Here is a 13840-nt window from a genome sequence, read left to right as displayed (position 1 = left end):
GGATAAGCACAAGTTCAAGCCCGGTTCATCTGAGGTTCTCTCACCTGTCAGTTGGTGATTTTGATAGTGAGCTGAGGGGCTCTTTGGTGCAAAGCCCCACCATATGCAACCCTTGCGCCAAACCCTCATAGAGCGATATGCCGATACGTACACCTTATTCTTCACTTGGTACTTGTACCTGTCACTAAGCTAGCGTGTCCAATCACGTCAGGAGGAGCGAGCGACCCCCGGTCTTCCAGAGCTCCCAATTCATCTACGTGGACCTTAGAGCCAGGACAGCTGTTCCCATCACTGCTGTTAGCACCGCCAACCGAAACTTACGCCCGTCGATTGCTATAGGTCATTCGCTGCGGGATAACATGTCGCGCACCTTTGCGACCGACCTTTGCACATAATACTCGCAGCATGAAGAGCTCTTTCCTCTGGCTTGTCCGTAAGTGCTCCCTGCTGGCGCAATGTCCGGATGTAGATGTGGGAGCTGACATATTACGCTACAGTGCTGTTGCAGGCGGCCGCGGTGTTCTGTTCCGATGCGCAACAAAAGGTCATCAATACCGAGAACGACGAAGCCGGAAAGGAGAGACATGCAAAGATCCAGACGGACGTAGTTCCTGAGCAAGATGCACCACCCCCAAGACAGCCAGGTACGAACCGTCGCGTTGGTGGGGGGAGATCATACAGATCATGACTGACGCTGAGCAGGGGCCGACTTGGTCGACTTGGCCATACAGCAGCTCGAGAAGCTCCCATCACGACACTATCCGAGACGCGAACGCCGATACACTCTCGTATGGACTACGTTCAAATACGCACTGAAGGTCTTCCCGAGCCTAGAGGCAGCTGGCGTGCCGGGAAGCAACCAAGCACGCGAAACGAAGGTCAGCGGGCCGCTTCTGGAGGCTGTCAAGCTTCTGGAGCAGTCCGCTCTGCAAAACAACACCGATGCGCTTTATCTCCTCGCCGACATGAACTTCTACGGCAACTGGACTCACCCGAGAGACCTGAAGGTTGCTTTCGGCCACTACCAGACCCTCGCCACGCTCCACGGAAACCGCACAGCCCAGTACATGATTGGCCTCTACTACGCAACAGGAATTGGCAACGTCGTGGTTCCCGACCAGGCTAAGGCACTGCTCTACTACACCTTTGCAGCAATTCAGGGAGACACACGCGCGGAGATGGCTGTAGGCTACCGACACCACAGCGGCGTTGCCACGCCGAAGAACTGTGAGATTGCAAGCAAGTACTACAAGAAGGTTGCCGACGAAGCCATGGTATGGTACAGATCGGGTCCTCCGGGCGGCATGGCCTGGGTTGTTGAGTCGTACCGCATTGCAGACGAACTTGGTGGAGTGTATGGCGAAGGTGCCAGTGCCTCGAGCGCCGGCATGAACGCTATCAAGGTCAGCCCTAACTCAGACGCCAATGCCGCCATTGACGACGTTATCGAATACCTCGACCTCATGTCCCAGAAGGGCGATGCGAAAGCGTCTTACAACTTGGGGCGTATTTACTACGATGGCCAGAGAGGGCTCGACAGAGATCTTGACCTGGCTCGCAAGTACTTCTTCACCGTCGCTAAACGATACTGGAGAAAGGACGGGCGCATCATCGAAAACCATAAGCAGGGAATCGAAAAGACAGCCAGCAAGGCCGCCGGCTTCATCGGCCGTATGTACCTGAGAGGCGATGGAGTCGATCAGAGCTTCGACCAAGCGAAGAGATGGTTCGAGCGTGGCATCTCCCATGGAGACGCCCAGTCGCAGCATGGCCTTGGTCTGATGAACCTGCATGGATACGGAACGCCGAAAAACATTGCTATGGCTACTGACCTCTTCAAGGCTGCGGCGGACCAGGATTACGCACCTTCGCAGATTGAGTTGGGTGTACTTTACCTTGACCAGGGCGGACCGGAAGACGTCCGAATTGCCAACAACTATTTCGAGTTGGCAGCCAGGTACGGTCAGATTGAGGCACACTACTATCTCGCAGAGATGGTGTACCACGGAGTCGGCCGAGACAAGACTTGCTCCATGGCTTTGGGATACTACAAGAATGTTGCCGAGAAGGCCGAGCCTTTGGTGTCCTCCTGGGCAGAAGCAAATCAGGCCTACTACTACGGCGATGTTGAGCTTGCGTTCTTGGAGTACGTCATGGCAGCTGAACAGGGCTACGAAAGAGCCCAGAACAATGTCGCCTTCATCCTCGACCCGCTCAAGTCGAGCTTGCAGCTGTCCGAAAATTTGCCACTACCCAAGGGGCTTGGCGTCAACAACAATCGCCCAGAGTTGTTGAACAACCCCACGCTTGCCCTGATGTACTGGACTAGATCCTCACGACAGGCCAATGTGGACTCCCAAGTAAAGATGGGAGACTACTACTTTTACGGCATCGGTGCCGAGCACGACGTCAACAAGGCTGTTCAGTGCTACACTGGTGCTTCGGACTACTCCCAGAGCGCGCAGGCCCTCTGGAACCTGGGCTGGATGCACGAGAACGGCATTGGCTTGACACAGGACTTCCACCTGGCCAAGAGATACTACGATCAAGCCCTCGAGGTAAACGAGGAGGCGTATCTCCCAGTCACCCTGAGTCTGCTCAAACTGCGCATCAGGAGCGCGTGGAACACCTTCACTCACGGGCCTATTCACTCTATCCAAGATGATCCCAGTAAGAAGCCTTCCATTGCTCACTCTCATGCTTTTCAAGCAAACTAACGTCAATGCAGAACCAAAGAAGGATTGGTCCCTTGGCGAGTGGATTGCCAACTTTCTCCAAGACGACCAGTTCTACGATGACCCATATTATGAGGACATTTTTGACGATACGATCGGAGGAGGCCCCGAAGGTAGCCCTCTTGAAGACGACGGTATCGCGGAGAGCCTCATCATCGTGTTTCTAGCACTGTCGCTTGTCCTGCTGCTGTACTATCGCCAACAGCGTCAGCAGCAACACCGACGGGAAGAGGAAGCCAGACGACGTCAAGAACAGCAGAACCAGCAGGGCCAACCGGCACCCGCGCCCGCTCCGGCAGCACAACAGGATCAAGGCCTCTTTCCGCAGCCGGGAAACCCGGAATGGAACAACTGGGTCGCGGGAGGCATTGGTCACTGAGCTGACATGTATGATACGAAAGCACACAATGACGCGCAGCAAGACAAGCGAGATAGAGAGGTTCGAGGAGGACCGTAAAGCGAGATGTGTGAAGGCTCAGCAGAGGAAAGAAGCATATTCAGCGCCGGCGTTTTGGGAATGTCCTGGGAATGGAAACCTAGGTTTTTGTATGAAAAAAAAGAAATCACAATGATGAGCAAGACCGTCCCTTTGTTCGACTACCACAATTCGCCTGTGCCATCGTCGATGTCAGGTTGCCATGTATCTCTTTAACCCTGACCATTGCAGAGGCAGCAAAGCAGGCATTTCCGTGTAAGGGCACTTGATGGTGTTGATGAGGGCCGCAACATATTGTTGCAAAACTGCAGCTACTCACTCTGCAAAGGATGATAGACTTTGCAACCTGGCGCTCGGTCGAACACGTCGGATACAAAGCTGGCATCGTGTAGCCCCCTGATGAAATTGCAATCATGTCAAATCTCCATCTTCTGTGACATACGTTCACTCGTTTCGGTATCTGGTATCCGCGACGATACCCTCCGGATCGTAGCAGCATTGTGACCCAAGGATAGCTCATCAAACAGATCACTTCCACAGCGTCCTCGGGGAAAACGAGAAGAATTACACAAAAGTAGGGGCCCGACATGGTCGTTTCTATTTCAGTTTCTCATGGTCAAGGGGAGGGGACGAATGGGACGGGACCACGACAGCCGTGTTACGCTGCCCAGCGGCAGAGGTTTCGAGGTCACACCTTCATCTTCTCCCTTTTCTGTGCGCAACACCAGACGGGGTGCTTCTGTCCGTGTCTGCAGATCATCGTGGGAACACAGTAGCGACCGCGTGTATGCTCGTCGAAAAACCCATTATTCCTCCCGTTTCGTCAATCATAGTTACCTGCCGCAGGACGTTTTGGGGTTTGTTTGCCACAGGAAAAAAAAAAAAAAAAACATTGCATCGTATTCCCAAGACTATCCCGCGCAGCTTCTGCAGCAAGTATCGTGCCACGCGGTTTTGATAACCGATCAAACACATGCGAGTCGCCCATCCCGTTCGTAGTTGGACTGTTGAGTCCGTTGCTGGCTACGCCGTGTGTGATCGTGATCATCCTTAACAGAACCATTTCAGCTCTCAGGCGCCGCAGGTTGAACAAGCATTCGAGAACGACCATCACGGGGCCTTCGACTTCCTGATACTCAAAAACTGTGGCGAGTTTTGTGGAATTAGTTGAGTCTTAGTTCGAGCTAGCCTCCCAGCAACCGTCACAATGCAGCACCCATTTCGGGTTTTTGGATGCTTGTCTGATTGACATCTGTATACGACAGCGCGCTAAGACATATTTCAAATATCAATGTCGTCAATAAACTTCTCACCCCGCGAGCTAAGTAGATAGTTGCCGCAAGTCGAGCGGCAATTCGCACCGCTTGCGAGCCGCGCATCCGCAGCTGGCAGGTCCAAAAAGTGCCAGACCAGCGTCGGCAAAAGAGCGGTAAATGCGAGTGCTCACGCTCTGCAGTCTGATTCGAAATGCAGGGACTGTTTCCGTGTGAGCCCCCCGAGGCCACCGCGGCCGCGTCTGGTCTGCGTTTGCGTGGTGCCCACGTTGGGGGGTCCTCGTCGATCGCTGCATGTCGATCCGTGGATCAGTTCGTCGCTACAAACCCACACATACCCAGTGCGTGTGCGATCTACCTGCCATTCGTGCCGCTACCGCCGCATTGTTGAATCATTGCTGACCAGAGTGTAACATGGAAATGGTTGGATGGGTTCGAGGATTATATCCGACTGTAGATACCCTACCGATCCTGCTGGCTCTGGTCTCAGCTAGCATGTATGGCATGTCGTGACCAACACCATGAGTATTGGTTGTACCACTGCAGAAGTCGTCGTCTGCTGTCCGAGACATGGAGACCATGTAATTCGGTGCTTACAAGACGCAGCCAGTTGCCGCGGACGTCCTGTGGAGACCTCCTCCGGCGAGAGCATAGGTTTCCGCGTCTCTTCAGCCTCGACTTCGACTATACGAGCTCTGGGTGGATGATTGCTAGCGCCCTTTGCATTCGTGCTGACAGCCGGTGAGGCCAAACGCTCGGCTGAGACGGGAAGATTCACTCAGTCGCTAGCCAGGTTTTCCAAGTGCGTGGGCATACGTTCTACTAGAATATCAATCTCTCGACTAGGTGGACATTGGCCCCGTCATGTTTGACTTGTCAGATTGACAGGCAACTGTGGTCGGTTCGTGCCATTCGTTCTGGGGCCTCGACAAGAATGAAAATGTCGATGGCTTTCGTTGTGGAAGTTTGGTCTTGCCAAGGTCGTGTCTCATCTTTTCTTCCAAAGCATAGGCTGGCAGATTGGAGTCTGTGCAAAAGAGTTGTGGTTCGAGAATTAACCACAAGCAGTTTGGTTCGACGCTGGTCAATCTGGCCAGTGTCCCAATTCTAGACCTCATAACACGAGACAAGCCGCTCTCCCTGTGCCTCATAAGCGCCTCGTAGGGCGGTGGAATTTTGGACGCAGCAGAAGCAGACCGGCCAATTAGAGTGAGATTAATGAAGTCGTTGGCCGTCAGCCCAGTTTCTGTAGCTCAGTCGACAGTCCGGAGGGGCGAGAAGCACCAAATGACCAGTTAGAAGCAGAAACTCTGCACGCTTTAGAGGTCTCGGCTGCAATTTCTTGCTCCTCCGCAGTGTAGTTTCCTGTCCAAATTGTGGAATGGTCGACATTGCCCCGGAGGCTGTCAAGAAGAATACTGTGTGACTTTGACCGGGGAAAGGTGGATAGCATGCATATTAGATCACTTCCAGAACAAGATGGGCTTCGATGAAGGCCGTGCAAATGTTTGGTGCGCTCGAGAAAGCAGCTCGGACGGCGAGTTTTGTAAGGCGGCATTACTGGGCAGGGGCTGAGCGAGTCCTGGAAGCATAACCGTTCCGCTGCCTAGACGTGGCCGTCCTCTCCTCATACGCGGCTGCGTGTAAGCTCGCCGGAACAGTGCTTGTGGCTTGCGAGCAAGCTAGTGCAGATGAGACAACTAGGGCAAGACGCATCCTTCTATCCCCAAGTCTCAGTGCGTGTTTCAATTCTTGTGTAGAGGTTGATTTTGATTGCTTCGTCAGCCGTCCAGGCGTTGGGGCTGATGCTGGCTTATCTCTTCGGGCGAAAGCCAAGCTGGGTTGGCAGCTGTGGCGGTTTGCAGTCATTTAGGTATCGATGCCGTATTCGCGGGCTCACGGAGCTCCGAGCGAGAATTTGGCAAGAGCGTCGTTCGGCAGCCCTTTGCCGCCCGTTAACCAAGACATGCTGATATGCGGAATAGGATTCTACGGCTGTTCCGGGGATCCGTAAGCCTGGCTGATGGCTTGAGACAACGGCCGCTTGCCTGCTGCAGGAAACCAAGTCGTCTGTCTTGTGGGCGTTGTGGAGATGTCAAATGCGACGCCCGCCATGCTTGCGTTGACTCGTTAGTTGCGTGGACGGCTTGTGAATACCGGCAGGGTAAGGAAAGAGGCGGCGGACTGGGAAAGCTGTGCCGCGCGCCGGCATGATCATGGGGTGAGGTTGATGGTTGTTGGTGGTGACTGTGATGCGAGTGTGTGAGTAGGAGTGAGAAAGCGCTTGCCTGTGGATGGACAGAGTCTAAAGACTGGAGCCCGCAAATGCTTGTCTCCTACCTGACGTCCGGCTGCGACAAGCAATCGCAGATTGACGGGAGTAACTTCCATCTGAGAGTGACGACGAACGAGTTCGTTGTTGTGCAGTTGAGCTTGTCTGTGCAGCTAGAAGCAAGCTCATACTTCAGCGCCGCCAACACCGCTGAGTAGGTAGGTACCTGGGGTGACTTTTTTTGGTGTTGACGTTGCAGTACGTGCCTTCCGCTGGCAAGCCTAGCGGAGTCTCCCCGCAATTTGTGTGGTGGGGTCGACCAAATTTCTTCCAATCCAGCGCCCCTGCTGCCGGCTTTTGACGGATCACTGTGGGGGAGCCCCAGAAAACACTGTGCTTTGTCAGGAATGCCGCTGACTCGAGCGGGTGGCATGATCGGGAATCGGCAACTGCACACAGTGACGAGTGTGCCACCTGCACCTTCTCCAAACGCCAGCCAGTAGGTTTGCAGTACCAAGGTGGGTACGTGGCTCCACCCCAGCTGGTGAGAAGCTGACACTGTGCGCCAACTTCAACGGCGACCACTGACCACTATCCGTACAGAGCCAGACAAACATTTCATGATGCGCCGCCAGGTATCTGTAAGGTTGAGAACCCGAACAAGGGCTTGAGGGATCACGTTTCCCATCCGGTGGCTTTTTGAAAGGTGCGACCAGTGGTCTGGGCACCGCCTCCTGAGAAACCAGAGCCGTCTGTCTGTCGTGTTGTTGTCGTCATGTTCATTTATTGGTTGAGGTTTCGGGCGTCTGTCTACCTGGGAATGCCCATGATACAGCAGCACGTCTGTATGACGGACACACACGAGACACGGCATCGCTCTCCCAAGACGAGCCGTCGTGTCAGACGCAAAGGCCCAGGTGGCAGAGACTGACTGCTTGTAAAAGTGACAGCCGCGCGGAAGGATTTGAGAATGGAAGGCTTCGTTGTCATTAGTCACGGGTCGACGTGGTCGACGCAGGGTAGCCAACCGGGGTTGTCGATTGTCGCTTGCTTTCTTATTCTGCCTTTCAACTGGCAAAAAAGTCATAATCCAGAGTAAGAATGGAATAGCTGGCTGGGCCGGCTGCAGTCACTGGAGCCAATTTGCGACATGCAGGAGGGCTGAGCTAAGGTAAGGTCGGCTGGATGCATTGCAACCGCGCGGTGTGCCGTGAGCACCCAAGGTACCTCAGGAACTCGAGTAGGTAGGTATGCAATATGAAGTTGCTCGCAAAACAGAGCAGCAGCTGGAAGTCGAGCTTTCAGAAGGCTATCGACAACTCTAATGCGGTGGGCTACTCACCAGATGTATGTGGAAATGTCTTGCCAGGTATTTCCAGCTTAGGTGCTGCCTGGATTAGAAGTTCTTGCTGCACAGGCGAGAGTGCTGCTAGGTGGATGGGTGTTAGTGTCGACCCCACAGCCAGCGGTGCGAATAGCCTAATGCAAATAAATCGTCGCCTTTGTTTTCCTTTGACAGAGCTGGGCGGTAGAAGTCGATGCAAGACGCCGAGTGCCCGATTCCAAGCACGAGGCAGGTCGGCCTGAGACAGGTACCGCAACGTACCTCAGCTTCAGCCGTTCTGTACCGTGCCTTACCTGCCGTCCGTACATTGCCATCGCATCGCCCCAAGTAGACTTTGAAGCGTTCCTCTCGCTCGGGACGTCCTCTGTTCTTTGGCCCATCAGATCGGGACGGGACAATGAGACCCCCCTGTGCTGCACCATGAGGTACCTTACCTTTCGTACCTCCTTAGGTAGGTAGGTTCGCGGTAGCAAATGAAGTGTGCCCAAGTCCAAGTGTCTGTTCGTCAAGCCGAGGACAAGAGACGGTGATCAGACATTCCACCAAAGCTTCCATTGGACTGCACCTTCCTTGCTTTCTAGACGGAAGTCTAACTTGTCTGACCAGGAACCGCGAGGTAATAGGTAGGCAGGCCGGTATTAGTGTCCGCGGTGCCTTGGTCCGCATGCAGGCGGGTGGAATGCCAGAGGCCGATGTTGAATCCTTCCGCTCCTCTCCGTAGGTTCCCTAAGGCGCGTTCAAGAGCCGGCATCCCCGCAAAAGAAGAGGTGCACTTGAAAGACGATCAGCAGCAGCAGCAGCAGTAAGCAGTAGCAAGCAAGCAGTCAGGTCGTGTGCCAGCCAAGAGCTTTGGGTTATGATCAGTGGAGGAGGCGTCCATGCTGCAAGTCTGCAGTGTTTTTGGTGTACCGAGGACGCGGCGGCAGCGGCAGCGCCTCTTCCAGTCGAGTAGAAGACCTCGCTAGCAGTGACAAAGCAGTACAAAAAGGCTCGTCGTCCGCATTCCACATTCCTTCCCGCCTTTTTGCGCCAAGGGGAACGACCCAAGGACGAGGCTTATCCTGATGGAGACTAGTCTAGCGAAAGGGGGTGGCCGCCTGCAAGTTGAGCACGGCCGGGTGCACCTCTCAGCACCTCCCAAGACGGCAACAAGCCAATCACAGCCGCAGCCACGTTCTGGGAGCCCAGTAAGAAAAGTGCAGCCAGAGCGAGCCTGTGAGCCTGGAGGGGGAGGAGGAGGAGGAGGGCAATCCCAGCAGACCTCACATCAACACTGTGAACCTAGGAACCTAAGGTACAGCAGAGGGGAGAGGGCCCTCAAAAAAACCGTGCTGATCCGCGTCCCTTGCCCGTGCCCAGTCCAGTCTTTCTCCCTCTTGTCCTGTCCGTCTGTTCCCCATTCCCTCTACAGTATCGCTTTGGTGCTACGCTGCTGGCCGCCCACACCTGCGCTGCGCCTGCACTACCGCAGTAGGGGAGGTGCCCTGTCGAGTGCGCTTGCGCTTTTTTGGCTTCCTGGGGCGCGCTGCTTCACTTCTGGCCTCAGGACCCATATTTTCTTTACTGTGTTCGTCCCTCTGAGTGGCCATCATCCCCCGCCAACACCACCATCACATCCCCCGGTCGCCTTCTTCTTCCTCCATTCCCTCCACGTCCCTCACCACCCACAGCCAGCCCTTCCTACGCCGTACTCAGTGCCCTTTGCCTGCGTTTCTGCCTTTTGGCACTGGCTCCTCCTCTTCTTCCGTCCGACTCGCTTGCCTTTGCCTCTGTCTTCTGCCTTTGCATCTGCGCTGCGCTGCTTGCTTCCGGCCTACTACTTACTGTCACTACGCGAACGGGTCCCGACCGCCCGACTTTCTTCCAGGCCCTCCAGTCTCTCCCTGCTTCTTCTCCACACCCATCTAACCTGCCTGTCCCATCCCATCAATCCATCCTTACCCACACTCGATTCACCACTCCTCGCTCGCCCGCCACGACTGCCCGCAAGTCAAATGGTCGCCGGCCCATTTCGACCTCGCTCCTCGACGACAACTCCCGAGAGATTCGAACTCTCATAGCACACGCTTCCATTCTGGATTGACGTCGCCAAACACCCATCACCATGGCGATAGCCATGGGCTGGCAGAAGCCCGACAATGTCGCCGGCTCGTCGGCCCCGGCCATTATGGTCGGTCTCTTCGTCGCCTCTGGAGGTTTGCTCTTTGGCTACGACACTGGGTAAGCACCCAACAACCGCCCACCGCGACCACACGAGACACTTCTGCCCACGCGTGTTGCTTTACTGGGTTGTGGGAAACTTGAGGCTGATTTTGGTGGAAAATAGTACGATTAACGGTATCCTCTCCATGACGGCTTTCAAGCGAGACTTTTCGACAGGCTACATCGACAACGACCGAAAACCCGGCATCTCCCCTTCCGAGTCTTCCATCATCGTTGCGATCCTCAGTGCTGGTACCGTTCTCGGCGCGCTTCTTGCCGCTCCCATCGGCGATGCCTGGGGCCGCCGTATATCTCTGATTCTGTCCATCGGTGTTTTCAGCTTCGGCGGCATTTTCCAAGTCTGCGCCCACAACATTGACATGCTCTTGGTTGGACGGTAGGTCATCGGCTGTGTTGGGTGGTTGAATTGCGACGAGCGCGTTGCTGATGAAACATGGCAGGTTTTTTGCTGGAGTCGGAGTTGGATCCATTTCAGTGCTCGTACCCGTCTATCAATCGGAAATGGCGCCGAAATGGATTCGAGGAACCCTTGTTTGCGCCTACCAACTGTCCATCACAATAGGCCTATTGTCTGCATCCTTTGTCAACATCTTAACCGAACGACTCGATTCTGCCGCCGCATACCGAATCCCCCTCGGTCTTCAACTCGTATGGGCCGTTGTTCAAGCCCTCGGTCTTCTTATCCTCCCCGAAACTCCTCGCTTCCTAGTCAAGAAAGGCAAGCCCGAGGCTGCGGGCCTGTCACTCAGCCGCCTCCGACGTCTCGATATTACTCACCCTGCTTTGCTCGAGGAGCTGCAGGAAATTGTAGCCAACCACGAGTATGAGCTCACGCTAGGCCCTGACTCTTACAAGGAAATATTCTATGGATCACCTCATCTCGGCCGACGGACTCTCACCGGATGCTGCCTGCAGATGCTGCAGCAACTTACGGGTATCAACTTCATCATGTACTACAGCACCAGCTTCTTCGACGGCGTCAAGCTGGAGAATCCGTACCTGAAGGCTCTCATCATCAATATCATCAACGTGGTATCGACAATCCCTGGACTCCTGGTCATCGAATCTTGGGGTCGACGCAAGCTTCTCATGGTTGGCGCTATCGGCATGGCCGTCTGTCAGCTCATGATTGCGTCATTCAGTACGGCCGCTGGCGATAACCTTCAGCAGGCTGCCCAGACAATTCTCATCGTCTTCTGTGCCATTTACATCTTCTTCTTCGCAGCATCTTGGGGGCCCGTAGCCTGGGTCATCACGTCTGAAATCTACCCTCTCAAGGTCCGTGCGAAGGCCAACTCGATCTCGACTGCGTCAAACTGGCTTCTGAACTTCGGTATCGCCTACGGAACCCCTTTTATGGTCGGGTCAGGACCTGGATACGCAGACATTGGACCCAAGATCTTCTTCCTCTGGGGTGCCTTTTGCATTCTGGCAGTTTTGTTTGTCTGGTGCATGGTATTCGAGACCAGTAAGATTAGTCTGGAACAAATCGACGAAATGTATGAGCGTGTCGACTATGCCTGGAACAGTACCCGGTTCGAGCCAAGCTGGAGCTTCCAACAAATGCTGGACGAAGGATGGTCACCCAGCGCTCAGCCCCCGCCAGAACACGAGCTGCAACAAACACAAACCAATTCATCAACCCAGACGACGCAAACGAACTCGAATTCGGCGACGTCAACAAATACTGGCGCTACCGGGAACTCAACATCAGCAGAAGCAAAAATGTTGTCGCAGATGGGCAATGTTGACTTCAGTTATTGATCTTTTATACCCAATCTATTATATCTACTGTTACTAGTACCGCTCTTTTTTTAGCTTGTTTTTTTTCCAAATCATATCCCGGATAGCAGCGTCGGAGTTACGATGTCAAGGAGTTTTACGGGTTTACTGGCTACAGTCACTGACGGGGGGGTTGGTTCTTGGTGTTTATCTGGCGGGAATGGAAATGCCACTACACAGCGGTCGTTTGGGCAAGGATGAAGGACTAATGGTCAATGTTGACGAGAATATCCCATCACAAACGATGATGGACGTAACTTGAATGGCGCTTTGGGGCCGATGATATACTAAACCCACTTCTGCGGGCTCGACACACTAATGTGACAAAACGGCGGAAGAAGGCTGATATTCATCAGCCACTCAGAGATGAGGGTTGCAGTAGCTTCGTTCTCGTCTATCAATTTGACTCAAAATCACTTCTGAACTTTTCGGCCGCTGTGACACTCATCAACCCGAACCAAAAGTGCCAAGTTTTCGTTGGTTAACACGTATCATTCCGGCACCATGATCTCTCTTCGATCAATGTAAGTGCCTATCCTTTTGTAGCATGCATAATGGATCGCGTCGAAGTGGATGGCTAACGGAGGTGAGGTGAATGTCATCAGCCCGCTCGCATCGTTTCCAGTGAAGGCCATACCGTCGGGCTTGAGTCAACATTATGTGACTCTCTGATGGGATGTTGGTTGCTGGCTTCAGATGACGAGCTGCGGACCAAACCAGATACAACTTCCAGGTCGCGAATCAGCACCGTTGCACTTGCCCTAATCATTCACGATAGGTCAGCGTTGGTGAAATACTGCGTCGCACGCCGAAAAATATAAATGTCAATAGGTCAACGTCGGTTTGCAAAATCACCAGGAAGCCCTCTGAGAAAAAGTCACACAAGCTGATTCTGGATATCGTTCTACATGGAGCAATTCCAACTTTTAGACGAACATGTGTCGAACCTCATCCTCCGCTTTGGCTTCCTTGATGTTGAGGATTTACCATTCGCCACTGCCGAGGAGGTCGAGAATGCAGCGGCACTGGCGCTACAGATGGCGGCGCCTGAAGAGCTCATCGAAATCGCAGTACGACAAAGCGCCCATCGACATCCACACCCAAACCCACCAAGAGCAGCAGCAGCAGTACCGGCTCGACCTGTGCCTCGTCGACCCCCGCCGCTTACAGAGCCTGAGCCAGAAGACCCCAACCCCGGCGCCTACATTGACTGGCAGGAGCGCAACCGCATTCTCGCAGACAGCCCGGTCGAGCCTGACGACGGAGCCGAAGAAGGCGGGGAGGACTGTATCATTTGCTCCGGCGGCCGTGAGCCCAAGTTACAACTCCCGTGCGGATGCTGGTTCTGCGCGCCCTGTCTCAGGGGTTGCATCCGCGCTGGCTTGAGGCAGGGCGGGTGGCCCCCCAAGTGCTGCGAGCCGTTGCAGAACGATGCAATCAGGTGGGTTAGGAGACCTGGCTTGCTGAGGCTGTATAGGCAGGTCAGGGAGGAACAGGAGACGCCTGGAGATCAGCGGGTTTACTGTTCCCGGCCCGGGTGTGCGGCATTCATACCCGCTGCTGGACCGCATGTCACGGCTGACCTCATGAGATGTCGCGCTTGTGGCGAGGGGACGTGTCGGATGTGCCGAGCCGCCATACACCCCGGTCGACCGTGCCGGGAGGAGGAGGAAGACGAGATGTTGATGGATATAATGGACCGAGACAATCTTGCGAGTTGCCCTACATGCAGGAGGATTGTCGAGTTGTGGGATGGGTGCAATCACATCACGT

The 13840-nt window shown here is 54.4% G+C and overlaps 4 protein-coding genes across 4 annotated transcripts; all 4 read left to right on the top strand.

Moving 5' to 3' along the window:
- Positions 1 to 405: 405 nt before the first annotated feature.
- On the top strand, positions 406 to 3114 carry COL26b_006268 (uncharacterized protein; the record flags this gene model as incomplete). Its single annotated transcript, XM_053179091.1, has 4 exons — positions 406 to 433; positions 498 to 644; positions 703 to 2670; positions 2729 to 3114. 4 exons carry the CDS (start codon positions 406 to 408, stop codon positions 3112 to 3114), a joined length of 2529 nt encoding a protein of 842 aa, XP_053037032.1.
- Positions 3115 to 10166: 7052 nt separating this feature from the next.
- On the top strand, positions 10167 to 10665 carry RCO3_2 (glucose transporter; the record flags this gene model as incomplete). The annotated part of the gene is made up of 2 exons (XM_053179090.1): positions 10167 to 10282; positions 10389 to 10665. The coding sequence occupies 2 exons, from the start codon at positions 10167 to 10169 to the stop codon at positions 10663 to 10665; spliced, it is 393 nt and encodes a 130-aa protein (XP_053037031.1).
- Positions 10666 to 10786: 121 nt separating this feature from the next.
- RCO3_1 (glucose transporter) lies at positions 10787 to 12049 on the top strand (the record flags this gene model as incomplete). Its single annotated transcript, XM_053179089.1, has 1 exon — positions 10787 to 12049. The coding sequence occupies one exon, from the start codon at positions 10787 to 10789 to the stop codon at positions 12047 to 12049; it is 1263 nt and encodes a 420-aa protein (XP_053037030.1).
- A 926-nt stretch (positions 12050 to 12975) lies between these two features.
- Positions 12976 to 13453, top strand: COL26b_006265 (uncharacterized protein; the record flags this gene model as incomplete). The annotated part of the gene is made up of 2 exons (XM_053179088.1): positions 12976 to 13074; positions 13139 to 13453. The coding sequence occupies 2 exons, from the start codon at positions 12976 to 12978 to the stop codon at positions 13451 to 13453; spliced, it is 414 nt and encodes a 137-aa protein (XP_053037029.1).
- Positions 13454 to 13840: the final 387 nt, after the last annotated feature.

Source organism: Colletotrichum chrysophilum (assembly GCF_026319265.1).
Source record: "Colletotrichum chrysophilum strain AFK26 chromosome Unknown scaffold_45, whole genome shotgun sequence".
In the NCBI taxonomy this organism is placed as follows: Eukaryota; Fungi; Ascomycota; class Sordariomycetes; order Glomerellales; family Glomerellaceae; genus Colletotrichum; species Colletotrichum chrysophilum.
This window is presented reverse-complemented; position numbering and strand designations above follow the sequence as displayed.